This window comes from Abramis brama, assembly GCF_963993115.1.
Source record: "Abramis brama genome assembly, chromosome: 6".
In the NCBI taxonomy this organism is placed as follows: domain Eukaryota; kingdom Metazoa; phylum Chordata; class Actinopteri; order Cypriniformes; family Leuciscidae; genus Abramis; species Abramis brama.
The window spans coordinates 22810465-22823897 of record NC_139968.1 but is presented as its reverse complement, the minus strand read 5'-3'; the positions used below and the strand labels follow the sequence as shown (position 1 = coordinate 22823897).

Here is a 13433-nt window from a genome sequence, read left to right as displayed (position 1 = left end):
CTCAATGCGGAAGTGCGCGAGGACGCACAGATTTACCAACACACCGCGATTCTGCGTTACACTCATTTAATTAAATTAATTAAAATGTTTAAACTTGAGTCGTAACAAATCATAATTTCGCCTTCAAATCACCGTCAACAATGACGAATCCCAATTTACAGGTAAGAGATTTTACAAGCGGTATGACAGTCATAATAATTGGCCTTTTCATGTATTGTCCATGCTATAAATTGTGTATTTTTTAGCATTTGTAGTCGTTTTTGTTTTGCTCTAGTTGAATGTATGACACAATAAAGTCTAAAATATTCATGATATTGTTCAGTTTTAGCATATATATTGGTTTGGCAGGTAAATATGCATTTTGTTCTTGTTACTTAGGAGGATTGTTTACGTTTTCGATACATACATACATACATTCATAAATGTAAGAAGGTGCTTATTAACTTATTTGCTACATTTGAAGTTTTTTTTTAACTAGTGTCTGTTGTGTATTCCCCAGCCTGTCCTTAAACTGGTCTAACCAGTTATCCGTACATTACACCACACTATAACATAACACGGACAGTCCAACAGATTTCAGTCCGAGATTTTAAACATTCATTAACTTAACTACAGGCATTTTTAGGTTTCACTTTTATTTTATGTTATTGTTTTACTCCTGTCTCAGACTTTACTTTTAACTATATTATTAATTTGAATAAGAAACATCAAGAGACATATTGAGCAGAATAATTTTGTTTAATTTCCAATCAAGCTGTCATTTTATTAATCAAATTATGCAAAAAGTGTGAAAAAATATTTAATTGTGTGCATTTATAAAAAAAAAAAATGAAATTAGAACGAGTTGCTAATGTTAAAAATGACTTTTCCACTACAAAATTATGTTAAATACAATACATAGTTTTCGATATGGTGGAAATGACCTGGCCAAAAGTGCCTGTAGTTGATGAAATGTCCATCTGTAACACGTTATGAGGCCAGTGACAGGTCTCATCTGTCTCATCTATCATCTAACTTCTGTGCAATAGAAAGCCATTGATTTGGCCAGCAGAGCCTCGGAGGAGGACAAGGCGAAAAACTATGAGGAAGCTCTGCGCCTCTATCAACATTCAATCCAGTATTTTCTTCATGTGGTGAAGTGTACGCTCTTTTCAAACAATTTACAAGCAATTTTAATATATTTATATTCTATGTTTATTTATATTTACTTAAACATTTTATATTTATTGGGAATTTTTTAATTAATAGTACAATAAAATTGTATTATTAGATATTAATAAAAATATTGTTTTATAATATTGTTTAAATGATGATTATAAATGTATTTCATGAACCATTATGTAGTCTTATATGTATATAGCTATATATATTTTATATATACATTTAAAACTCTCTCTATATGTATGTGTGTGAGAGAGTGTGTTTGTTGTATTAATATATACAGTATATATATATATATATGTGTGTGTGTGTGTGTGTGTGTGTGTGTGTGTGTGTGTGTGTGTTTGTGTAAAATATATAGCTATATACATATAAGACTACATATTGGCTCATGAAATACATTTAGAATTATCATTTAAACATTAATATTATTAAAACAACAATATTTAATTAATATTTATATATGATATACTATTAATATAGTAATTAATATAATATACTATTCATTTAAAGTGTATTTACATGTTTATTTTATACAAATATTTTTGTGCCCCTCCATTGTTTTTATTATTCACATCTAAAATATTATGTTTTATATATAAAATTGAATATCTTACATTTATGAAATTTATTTAATCCCAAAACAATAAATAAATCCCAAAAACATATAGAACATATACATAATATTGAAACAATTATTATAAATATATTTCATAAGCTAGTATGTTGTCTTATAATAAATGTATATTTTGTTGTATATTTAATATAAAAAAACATTTTTATTTCATTTTAAATATTGTGTATTTTTATATATTGTCATTTAATCACTCATTAAATGTGCATTAAATTAATTCATGAACTAATTGTTTTATTTATTTATTTTTGATGTTTTTAGTTTTATAATACATGTATATTATTTTATATATTTAAATTTGATTTGTTTATTTTTCACTGTATTTTATTTTTTATATATTGTCATTCAATATATATAAAACAATTCGATCCCTCATTAAATGCAATTTAGTGAGAAAAGTGACGAGCTACTGATGGCCTGTTTTATGGTGCAGATGACGCTCAAGGGGAAAAGGCTAAGCAGAGCATTAGAGCAAAGTGTGCCGAGTACCTGGACCGAGCGGAGCAGCTCAAGCAGTACCTGAAGAAGAAAGAGAGCGCGCCGCCCTCCAAACCTGTCAAAGTTCCCCAGTCTGATGATAAAGGGTGAGACGCCCTACTTTCTACTGAATCGGCTAATGAACTTCCTGTTAAACAGAGAAAACTAAATGTAACATTATGTTTTTACAGGACCGACGATGATGATGGCAATGCAGAGAAAAAGAAATTCAAAAATCAACTCCAGGGTACAACATGTTGTGCTCTACAGACTTTTTAAAGTCATAGTGGGATCTACAAACAAAAACCTTGGATTTTCATACTTTTCAGGTGCTATTATCATGGAGAAGCCCGACATTAAGTGGGATGATGTTGCTGGTTTGGAAGGAGCCAAGGAGGCCCTTAAAGAAGCGGTCATCCTGCCGATCAAATTCCCTCATCTTTTCACTGGTATGTCGGGTTACATGCTGAATGAAATATGCATGGAAGTGTCTGAAGTGTTCTAAACATCATTATCCTCAGGGAAAAGGACTCCATGGAGAGGGATTCTGCTCTTTGGCCCTCCGGGAACAGGGAAGTCCTACCTGGCCAAAGCTGTGGCTACCGAGGCCAACAACTCCACGTTCTTCTCCATCTCATCATCAGACCTGGTGTCCAAGTGGCTGGGAGAGAGCGAGAAGTAAGTGATCCTCAGATGTTGAGTGCAAATGATTTTAACATCTGGCATAATTCATTAGGTTAGTAGGACTTGTAATATATAATATAATATATAATATTATATTAATATTCAAATAAATAATTTTATATTATTAATTTATTTGTGAAAATATTGATAATTTATTTTTAAATAGTATTATTAAAATAGTAACTATAATATTTAAATTATTATTATACATGGATTTAAATATTTCTATATTTAGTGGATTTAATCATTTAATTTTCTTGCATTTCACAATGTTTTATGTAAACCACAATAAAAATCAACATGAAATCTATTATATATGTGTGTGTGTAATATATATATATGTGTGTGTGTAATATATATATATGTGTGTGTGTAATATATATATATGTTTTGTTTTTTGTATTAAAAAAATTCATGATGATTTTTATTGTGACTATAATTTATACTTATTAAAAAATATTTGTATTCTTATTTAAGTCTCATTGTACTTATAAATAAAAATAATTATAATTTTTTACATTACATAATTTACTTAATATATATTATATACTAATATAATATATTAATATTGTGTATTCATAATAATAACATTTTTTTAATGTCCTATTATCTCAATATGGTCTCAGTACGTCTCGTTGTGCCTAGATGTCCCGGTGTTTTGATCATATTGATTCCTTCTGCCTTCATTATTAGTAATACTGTTATCGTCTTTAGGTTAGTGAAGAATCTGTTCAGTTTGGCTCGGGAGAACAAGCCTTCAATCATATTCATTGACGAGATCGATTCCTTGTGCGGCTCGAGAAACGAGAACGAGAGCGAAGCGGCCCGCAGGATCAAGACAGAGTTTCTGGTCCAGATGCAAGGTAAACACAAAGCTAGCGTTAGCTTTGTCGCAAGCATGTCTCATTTGGCAGGGTTATTATTGTTTTGAAAATGTGATGTGTATTTTTGTTTAAAAAAAATTTATTGCTGTTTTTTCTCTTCAATATATATATATTTTTTTATTTATTATATTATTGATTATTACCTTAATTTTCCCATTTTCACAGGTGTAGGAAACGACAACGAAGGAATTCTGGTCCTTGGTGCGACCAACATCCCCTGGACTCTGGATTCTGCGATCAGGAGAAGGTGTGTCATAGAAATCCATACATTTTGATGGTTTTAAATTTCTTTATTGGCACTTAATGTTTATTATTATATTATGACAGATTTGAAAAGCGCATCTACATCCCTCTCCCTGAGCAGCCCGCTCGCTCCTCCATGTTCAAGCTGCACCTCGGCTCCACCCCCAACAGCCTCAACGAAGCTGATTTCATCACTCTGGGGAAGAAGTCCGACGGCTACTCGGGTGCCGACATCAGCATCGTCGTTCGCGACGCCCTCATGCAGCCCATTCGCAAAGTCCAGTCCTCGACTCACTTCAAAAAGGTATGAAACGACAATCGCGCGACTAGTAAAGCGGTCGAACCGATCCAATTCCATCCCTTCACGTCTGTTTTAACAGGTCAGAGGAAAGGCATGGAACAACCCGGATGATGTCGTGGATGACCTCTTGACGCCCTGCTCTCCGAACGACCCAAACGCAGTCAAGATGACCTGGGTGGACGTGGCGAGCGATAAACTCCTGGAGCCGATAGTTAGCTTGGTAAGCTCAAGTTAAGTAAAAAAATAACGTGTAAAAATCCCAGAGCTTGTTTTGATCTTGTGGTCTGTGTCTCAGGAGGACATGTCCAGGTCACTCGAGAAGACCAAACCCACTGTGAACGAGGAGGATCTGGTAAAGCTGAAGAAGTTCACCGAGGACTTCGGCCAGGAGGGCTGAGATTTTGCATTCTTGTGGCATTTATTTATATTTTTCCACATTATGTTTACAAAGCTCTTTCTGCATCTTTTATTTTTCAAACTCTTCATTTGGGCATTTTCTGGGGGTGAAACTTTTTCGCAAGCTAAGCTGGCTTTATATTGTCCTGAGCACATCCGATCAGTGGTTGTGAATTTGGGGATGATTAAGCATCAGCAGCCATGTGAAACAAATCAAAACTACTAAAGATCTTCTTAACTTAAGAGGTTTGTTACAAATGGACCCTGATGTTTATACCAAGACTTTTGAGAGACTAAAACAAGCTACTTGTCACTTTTGTACCTCATTGCTAAATAAGACCTTTGCTAAAAAAAAACACAAAAAAGAAGTTAACAGTAAATTAGTAAACTTTGAACCAGAATCAAAGACAACCACAGATCTGTGAAAAAGTGTTTACAACTATGTGAATACATGTTTTAGGTAATCAGACTTGTTTAGATGTCTCATTTGAAGTTTATTTTTCTACTCTGTATTTCTACTTTCATCTGTAAATAAAATGTATAAATTACCTCTGATCGCGTGTTTTTCATGTCTTGTTCTGTTTTTACTTTGGTCTAATGATTACATACAGAACTTGAAAGAAAAATACCAACACTAAACGCCAGGGGGCGCTATAACACAGTGACGCAGCACAATCCAGTAACGTCATTTGCGTGATCACGTCACTCTTTTAAAGTCACCCTACTACAAAATTGGCTTTTTTATGAAATGTTGCGGTGTTTATTAACCCTAACCCTATTATTAATCTGTGCACATCATCTTTATTATTATTAATTAGAAAAATCTAAAAATAATTAATAAAATCTTAATTAAAAGACATTAACGTGCCCAGTCCAGTTGCTTGGTTTAAGAATTTTCAAGGAGTCCAAAAGGGGTGTTTGTATCTAATGTAAAATGCATTTGATAATTGATATATAATGAATAAACTGACAAAATAAATCACAGGACATCTTATTTTAATAGTTTATAAATAACACACTGATGATTATGTTGGTATATTTTAAAACATAACATTTAAATTGTGCTTTTGAGGTCCAAACAACATAGCAATAAAGAAAAAGAAAACATTTGAAATTATATAAGCATATCTCAGATGAAAATGTCATTTTTCCAAATCATTAGTGTTAAACTGAACCATGACCTGAAATCCATTCTGATAAATCCTGTATAAATTAAACAATTATGATTATTATCATGTATATATCTTCATAATTATACCTGCTAAGTAAACACAACAGTCAAATCGATCACATAATTGCGTAAATGTGTCAGTAAGTCTAAACAATCACGAGTCGATCCAACTTTTCCCTGAAGTTTCCCTTATCGCATCCCATCACAAACACTGGGAATAATCATTTTCTAGTTAACTGGAAAGATGTCATATTTTATATGAACTCTTAAGAGAGAGTAACAGAAATTTTTCAACCCAAAATTCTCTCATAAAGAAAGTGTAAAGTAAAAAAAAAAAGGGAAAAATACACACTTGATATTAACACTGGCAAAGAAAGGAATAATAACTGAAAAGGTGCGGTAGAATTAAGGACGCACTCTTTACTCTTTCCTGAATAACATCACAACTGCCGTCACAGTATTAATAATGTATCATCGTTAGTATCATTTTCCTGTCAAATTAGCTTTAAATGAATATTTCACACAAAAATGAAAATTCTGCCACTATTTACTCGCTCTAAAATAGCTTGAAACGCACATCATTTTTAATTAAAGATATTAAAACAAAACGTTCAGAAAATATAAAAATGTATATTTTATGTTGAAAGAAGTTATTTCACTGACACTTTCACAAAGAAAAAGAAAAAAAAAGATTCCGACCGAATTTTTATTTTTGAGTGACCTATTTTTAAATGAGACCGTCACAAACATATTAATTTTGCAAAATGTTCGCAGCTGCAAGCGACACACTGAAAACAGTTTCACGAACTAACAGAAAACAAAACAGGTTACCCATCATTCATTTCATCAGGGTCTGTTCCTTTTCTTCATAGGGCATCATTAGTGTAAGACGAGAGACATAATAGACACTTTGTCTTATTCAAGAGCGGATGACCTTTAACCCTTACTGATTATCCTTATCTCGAGGCTAGCCGCCAATACTTTAGTGTACATCTTTGTAAGTTACAGATTAAATTTGCAAAGCAAACACTTTTTGGTGCATAATAAGCTTTGGTACAAAGACGAATACAGAAAAGCAAGCAAACGTACCCCCAGCCCGGCTACATTATCAGACCTGCGCGTTACGAGACGTAAAGGCAAAGTTAAAACAGCACAGGGACGGTGTCCCGTGCTGAAGGTCAGGAGGGGTTGGGCTGGGTTCACGCAAACACATTAGAATACGGAAAATAGAGAGCCGAGGGCCAATCCCGTCGCAGCGCCGGCCAACATCCCCAAAGCAACATCACCTGTGTCGTCACGACGACGCTCCTGCACGATCACGTGGTTGACGCCGGGTGCATATCCACCTGATGGAAACAAATAAACAAAGGTCAATCAAACTACATAAAGGTCATAGGTCAAAAGCCAACCAACTTCCTGTTACCTTGATAATGATAAGGGTAAGCAACTGCATACTGCTGCCCATCTGCAGAATAGACCATCTGTGTGGCGTAAGGCGGAGGATGAGGAACATAACCGCCATATCCATCAGGATAGAAAACCTAGATCAACAAGAACAAAAATAGGGATGCATGATTTGTCAGTATCATATTGGGCATCTTTTTTCTTTTTTCTTATTATTGTTATCAGTATATTCATTTGTGGATGATCATTTCATCATTGTTACATTTAGATTTTTTTTATATATATATATATATATATATATATATATATATATATATATATATATATATATATATATATATTTTTTTTTTTTTTTTATATATATATATATATATATATATTTTTTTTTTTTTTTATATATATATATATGTTATATTTAATTACAATTTAAATATCCATAATGTTTACATTTAGATTTTATATTTATATATATATATATATTTTTGTTGTTGTTGTTATATTTAATTACATTTTAAATAATTATAACATTTAATGAAATTATTAATTTATTTTTGGTTTTGGAATATTTAGTTAAGTGTGTGTGCTCATATGCCACTATTTTTACATTTCAATGATTTGTTTTTATTTGTTTTTATTTTATTTTTGTTATACTTAATCATATTTTAATTATTGATTATAATAATTATGTAATTTTTATACAATGTAATTAAATAATTATTTTTTAAATTACATTATAAAATGATTAAATTATAAAATGCACTTATTTGCTTGTATTCATAAATGTATTTTATTGTAAATTATAACATTTATTATTTATTAAATTATAACATTTAAAGAACAATAATAATTATAATTTATTTAAGCCATAACATGAAAATAATTATTGGAAAACAACTAGTTGAACTAACCACTGAACTAGTTGAAACCATCATTTCAAGCTGTGTTTTATTGTTTTGTTTTGTTTCATTCTGATAGCCTGTTTATAGCAGCCAATATACTTTTAAGTGTCACTTAAATGTAATCCGACCTCAATAGTTCTTCCTGGTCAAGCAAGTTTCTTAACGAAACAGAAATTGAAAAAAGTCAACATCTAAAAAGAGCTTTAGAGTGTGTGTTCACGTTTGTCAGGTTTGGTTAGATTAAAATGAACTCTGGTGCGATTGCTCTGTTAGTGCGGTTCATTTGAATAAGTGTGAACGCTGCCATCCGAACCCTGGCGCGCACCAAACAAGCGGACCGAGACCGCTGAAAAGAACTCTGGTGCGAATCGAATGAAATATGAACGCAAACACGGACCAAAGACATGTAAACGAACCAAAAACAGGACACAAGATGAGACCCTAAAAAGGACAGAATGCTGAAGCATAACTGTTTTTTCTCATCATAATCGTGATGTTGCCCGTCACAGTTCGGTACAGGCGTCAGAACTGCGTCTCCACGCAGCAGAGATCATTTGTGTGTGTGACGTAGGGATTCTTGATGCTGTTTTGACGCTGTTTTTTGTTTTGTATCTTTAAGTTCAGTGTTAAAAAAGACAGTGAGAACGCTAAGTGAACCAGGTATCGTTTTCTTTTTTAGTCTGGACCCAAAGAACCAAGAGAACCGAAGTACAAGTGTGAACACACCCTTAAAACATATTCAACCACATAAGCTGGACATAAGCCATTTTTCTGTAAATATCAATGAGAGGATATATATTGATTACCTGTGGAGTTGGATTTAATTCAGAATATGGCGGAGGCGCTGATGCTACGACGTCCTCTGCAAAACCGATCTGAGGGGGTGCCACAACCTACAAAACACACCAATGCATGTCGGTAAATGCCTCTGTAATGCTTCCGAAATCTGAAAGATCAAACGTGTATGTCACTCACAGTGTTGAGTCTGGCGTCCTGGAGGGCCATGGTCCAAGCCCTGCGAGAAACACATTGAGTTTATATTGAGGAATCTCATTTTAAAGCACACATTGTAAAATAATACTGAGAAACTGGACTCACAAAGCATCGTCTGCACTGTCTGCGCAGATGCTGATGATCCGACCGTCCCGGCAGACGATCTGCAGGAGGGAGTCTTTGCTTTTGCCTTCGGGTGGCATGAGATCTGGGAATAAATAATGGAGGATGTAGACCAACAACACGTCAGAACTTTCAATCTTGCGTTGGACAAAAACCTCAAGTACTACATAAAAAGGCACTTTTGAGGCTTTCTCGTGTCCTGCGGTTTAAAAGCAGAAGGAAAGACAGATCACACCCACCTCTACAAGCGCTGGAGTTGCGGATGTTGATGCAGTCCACCTTCATGTGGATCTCGTCTTCCATGTCCCGCCGCTGCTGGTCATCGTAGAAGACCAGACGTCCATCTGACCAGAGGTCAAACCAGTTCCTCTTCCAGCGCCGCAAGATGGTGCCTGATAGATGACAGCAGTTAGTCACAGGCTGTATTTATTTATTTATTTATTTTGTTGCTGTTTAATTACTTTTTAGAATTATAAAATTTAATATATATATTTTGAATTATATTATTAAATAATTAAAGTAAAAAGGTATATTATATTTATGTATATATGTTATAAATGTATTAAATTATAAAATTACTACACACATAAAATTTAGATAAAATTATTTTAATATTAAACATGTTTTGATTACTTTTTATATTAAAATGTAATTATTTTTGTTATATATTATTATTTTTAATTATATTATAAAATAATTAAATATATAAAATGCATTTTTATATTATACATTTAATACAATTTTTTTTTATTATATTATAAAATGAAGTATGAGTTGTATTTAAGTTTAATAAAAAAAAATATTATAAATTATAAATTAATTTAATACAATTATTTTTTACATTATATTATAAAAATAAAGTATAAGTTGTATTAATTATGTTATAAATGTATTAAATTATAAAATCATTTTAATTATAATTTATTTAGACAAAGTAATTTTAATATCAGCCGTTTTAATGACTTTTTATAATAAAAACATATTTTTTAATTATATTATAAAATAACTTAAGTATTACATTTATTTATATTTTTATATTATATATTCATTATAAATTAATTAAATTACAAAGTTAAAAAAGACTGCTTGTAAATGTAATTGACCCCTATAGTTCTACCTAATCAAAACTATCTACAAAACTATCTATAAAACTATCAAACAGAAATCATCAAGTCAACATCTAAAAATAGCTTTAAAACACTTACAAGAATAACAAGATGCAGCCTAGATAGTCAGCTCACTAGGTTTTGAGACACAGTCAAAGACAAAGTTCAGCTGTTTTCCCAACTTCCTTCTAACAACTCATGCCAAGACAACTTGTCAAGAAGAGGAAGAAACTAGTCGTCCATGACTGCTTTACTGAAGTGAATAAAAACTGAAAACTAAACTGAAAAGCTTTTCAATTCAACCTCCAGGCTTAAACATTTTCCTTAACTTATTTATATTTCATGACTTCCCAGAAGGCTTTAAATTATATAAGTGCAACTTAATATAGTACGTAAATGTATTACAAAAACATCCCAAAATGCTTAAATTCGACATTAAAATTCTTCGTTGTAGTTATTTGGGGCTTTTTAATGCCATAAATGTGGTGTAAACACTCACTCTGTCTGTGCAGCCATCCGCTCTTCACAAACGCCATCCCACTAACGTTACCTAAATAAATAAAAACAATACCATTAAAGCCTGCTAAGAACCATTTAGGTATTGAATATTAAACTGAGACCATATACATGTAGATATTGCCTCTGTTTTACAGTAAAGATAGTTTAGCGGTTGAACTTCTCCGTCTGTCAGTTTCAGAGTTAGCTTGCGCTCGAGGCGCCGTAATGCTAAAATCGACGATAAACCGACAAAAACCAACATCCTAAGACGTTTAAAAACAACGAAACACGTTTAAAATCTACATTTGTCATATTTATGTTCTATTAAATGGATAAAATGAGTAGCAAATCTACCCTCTATCGGTTTGTTGATGTTTGAAGCGTGTGTGCGACTAGCAAAGTGACATCAATAGCATCCTCCTCCTCCTCTCAGCTCAGCTGATGCCTTATGTCACTGTATGAGATCAGATGATCAGGGGTGCGTCTCCCGAAAGCATCGTTAGCCAACTATGGTCGCAAGTTCCGTCGTTATCAGCATAGTTCAACGATTTGGTGTTTCCCGAAACCATCGTTCCAACGAACGTTCGCAAACAGCATCGCAAACTTGTGTAGTTGTAACGACAGCTCTCGAGCTGTCGTTAGAAGCATAGTTTCTAGTTTACATGAGATGTAGACTGAACAAATCTTTAGCAAAATAAGCTGACATTCAGTACAACCCGTGTTATTTATTTAGAATACATACACATGTAATTTACGTCTTTTAGTTTGTTAAGAGCAAATATCGAGTCTGGTAATAAAGCAAAATTAGAAAAATTAAAAAATTAGAAATGGTCTTCAGATGCCATGTCTGTAACTTATATGACAAAATCTAGCGTTAATTCGATCTCAAACATATTAATTAAAATAAGTTATTAGTCCACCACGTGCGAACGATACGTGGCTGAACGATACTTTGCGACATACGGTTTCGGGAAACAGTCGTGACTAGCTAGTTGATTTCTCCAACGATGCATGGTAGTTAAGCAGCGAGTTACGTCGTTGTACGGGAAACACACCCCACCGGACCGGGGTGCGTTTCCCGTACAACTATATAGCTTGCTGCTTAACTAGTAACTTATTTGACAAAATCTAGCGTTAATTCGATCTCAAACAGATTAATTAAAATAAGTTATTAGTCCACTACGTGCGAGACGTCATAAACCAACGTTCGCACATGCGCAGTCTTCAAAAACGGTGCTCTTGATAAACTAAAAGACGTAAATTACATTTGTATTCTAAATAAATAACACGGGTTGTACTGAATGTCAGATTGCTTATTTTGCTAAAGATAAGGATTTATTCAGTCTACATCTCATGTAAACTAGAAACTATGCTTCTAACGACAGCTCGAGAGCTGTCGTTCCAACCACACTAGTTTGCGATGCTGTTTGCGAACGTTCGTTGGAACGATGGTTTCGGGAAACACCAAATCGTTGAACTATGCTGATAATGACGGAACTTGCGACCATAGTTGGCTAACGATGCTTTCGGGAAACGCACCCCAGCACGACTTTTATTAAGTTTTACAGACTCTTATTAAATTTACACAGTTCGTTTTAATGGGGTTTTAGCGTAGACATCGATTGTAGGCCAAATAACTCGGTAACACTTTACAATAAGGTTCCTTTATTAAACATTAGTTAATGTATTAACTAACATGAACTAACAATGAGCAATACAATTATTACTGTTTTTGTTAATCTTTGTTAATGTTAGTTAATAAAAATAAAGCTGTTCATTGTTTGTTCATGTTAGTTCACAGTGCATTAACTAATGTTAACAAGATTTTAATAAAGTAGTAAATGTTGAAATTAACATTAACAAAGATGAACAAATGCTGTATAAGTGCAGTTCATTATTAGTTAATGCGTAAAATTTTAGTAGTTAATTGTAATGTAGGCTAAATACTTTATTAAAAAAATATAATAGTCTTTATTCATGATTTTATATATATATATATATATATATATATATATATATATATAAAATCATGAATAAAGACTATTATATTTTTTTAATAAAGTATATTAAATATATTAGCCTACATTACAATTAACTACTAAAATTTTACGCATTGTTTTTAATATAGCATAATATTAATAATATTGTGTGTGTGTGTGTGTGTGTGTAATATCATACATGAAGACTTTATATTAAACTGTAGTATTAAATATATTATTTTTAACATCATTTTCTTAACAAATTCATTAAATGTTCCCTTTTTTCTGTATGAATATGTCAGTGACAAATATAATTTACTTTGTCTTTTGTAGCTGTTTTCTTTAAAAATGACAATAGCTTTCATGAATCTCAAAGAAATTTAAAATAAAATAAATAATAACAATCCATTTCAAAGCCAATGCGTGACATTAATTTGAAAAGCCGCACATAAACAGTGCATAAACACTAAAACAGTCAGA

The 13433-nt window shown here is 32.4% G+C and overlaps 2 protein-coding genes across 3 annotated transcripts; one reads left to right on the top strand and one right to left on the bottom strand.

The window, feature by feature from the left end:
- The first annotated feature begins 20 nt into the window (after positions 1-20).
- Positions 21-5335, top strand: LOC311084963 (vacuolar protein sorting-associated protein 4B-like). Its single transcript, XM_084117326.1, has 11 exons — positions 21-161; positions 1029-1140; positions 2229-2379; positions 2464-2519; positions 2602-2721; positions 2794-2950; positions 3671-3819; positions 4006-4087; positions 4168-4387; positions 4464-4604; positions 4680-5335. Exons 1-11 carry the CDS (start codon positions 141-143, stop codon positions 4779-4781), a joined length of 1311 nt encoding a protein of 436 aa, XP_083973452.1. The 5' UTR covers positions 21-140; the 3' UTR covers positions 4782-5335.
- Positions 5336-5759: 424 nt separating this feature from the next.
- On the bottom strand, positions 5760-11596 carry plekhb2 (pleckstrin homology domain containing, family B (evectins) member 2). Of its 2 annotated transcripts, XM_084117887.1 has the most exons (9): positions 11329-11419; positions 10976-11026; positions 10576-10610; positions 9610-9762; positions 9353-9455; positions 9230-9269; positions 9061-9147; positions 7375-7492; positions 5760-7297 (listed from the first exon to the last, which is right to left on the bottom strand). In XM_084117887.1, exons 4-9 carry the CDS (start codon positions 9671-9673, stop codon positions 7164-7166), a joined length of 546 nt encoding a protein of 181 aa, XP_083974013.1. In that variant the 5' UTR covers positions 9674-9762; positions 10576-10610; positions 10976-11026; positions 11329-11419; the 3' UTR covers positions 5760-7163. The 2 variants fall into 2 exon arrangements, with proteins under 2 accessions (XP_083974013.1, XP_083974012.1); XM_084117886.1 differs by lacking the exon at positions 10576-10610 and having other exon boundaries at positions 11329-11596.
- Between the last annotated feature and the right edge of the window lie 1837 nt (positions 11597-13433).

What these genes read in the sequence shown, in the direction of transcription:
- LOC311084963 (XM_084117326.1), top strand. Translation starts at nt 141, where the DNA reads ATGACGAATCCCAATTTACAG. An exon ending in ATTCCCTCATCTTTTCACTG is followed by an intron (nt 2,722 to 2,793) that starts GTATGTCGGGTT and finishes CATTATCCTCAG; the next exon opens with GGAAAAGGACTCCATGGAGA. An exon ending in GATTCTGCGATCAGGAGAAG is followed by an intron (nt 4,088 to 4,167) that starts GTGTGTCATAGA and finishes ATATTATGACAG; the next exon opens with ATTTGAAAAGCGCATCTACA.
- plekhb2 (XM_084117886.1), bottom strand. Translation starts at nt 11,012, where the DNA reads ATGGCGTTTGTGAAGAGCGGATGGCTGCACAGACAGA. An exon ending in CAACTCCAGCGCTTGTAGAG is followed by an intron (nt 9,456 to 9,609) that starts GTGGGTGTGATC and finishes ATTTATTCCCAG; the next exon opens with ATCTCATGCCACCCGAAGGC. An exon ending in GACAGTGCAGACGATGCTTT is followed by an intron (nt 9,270 to 9,352) that starts GTGAGTCCAGTT and finishes TGTTTCTCGCAG; the next exon opens with GGCTTGGACCATGGCCCTCC.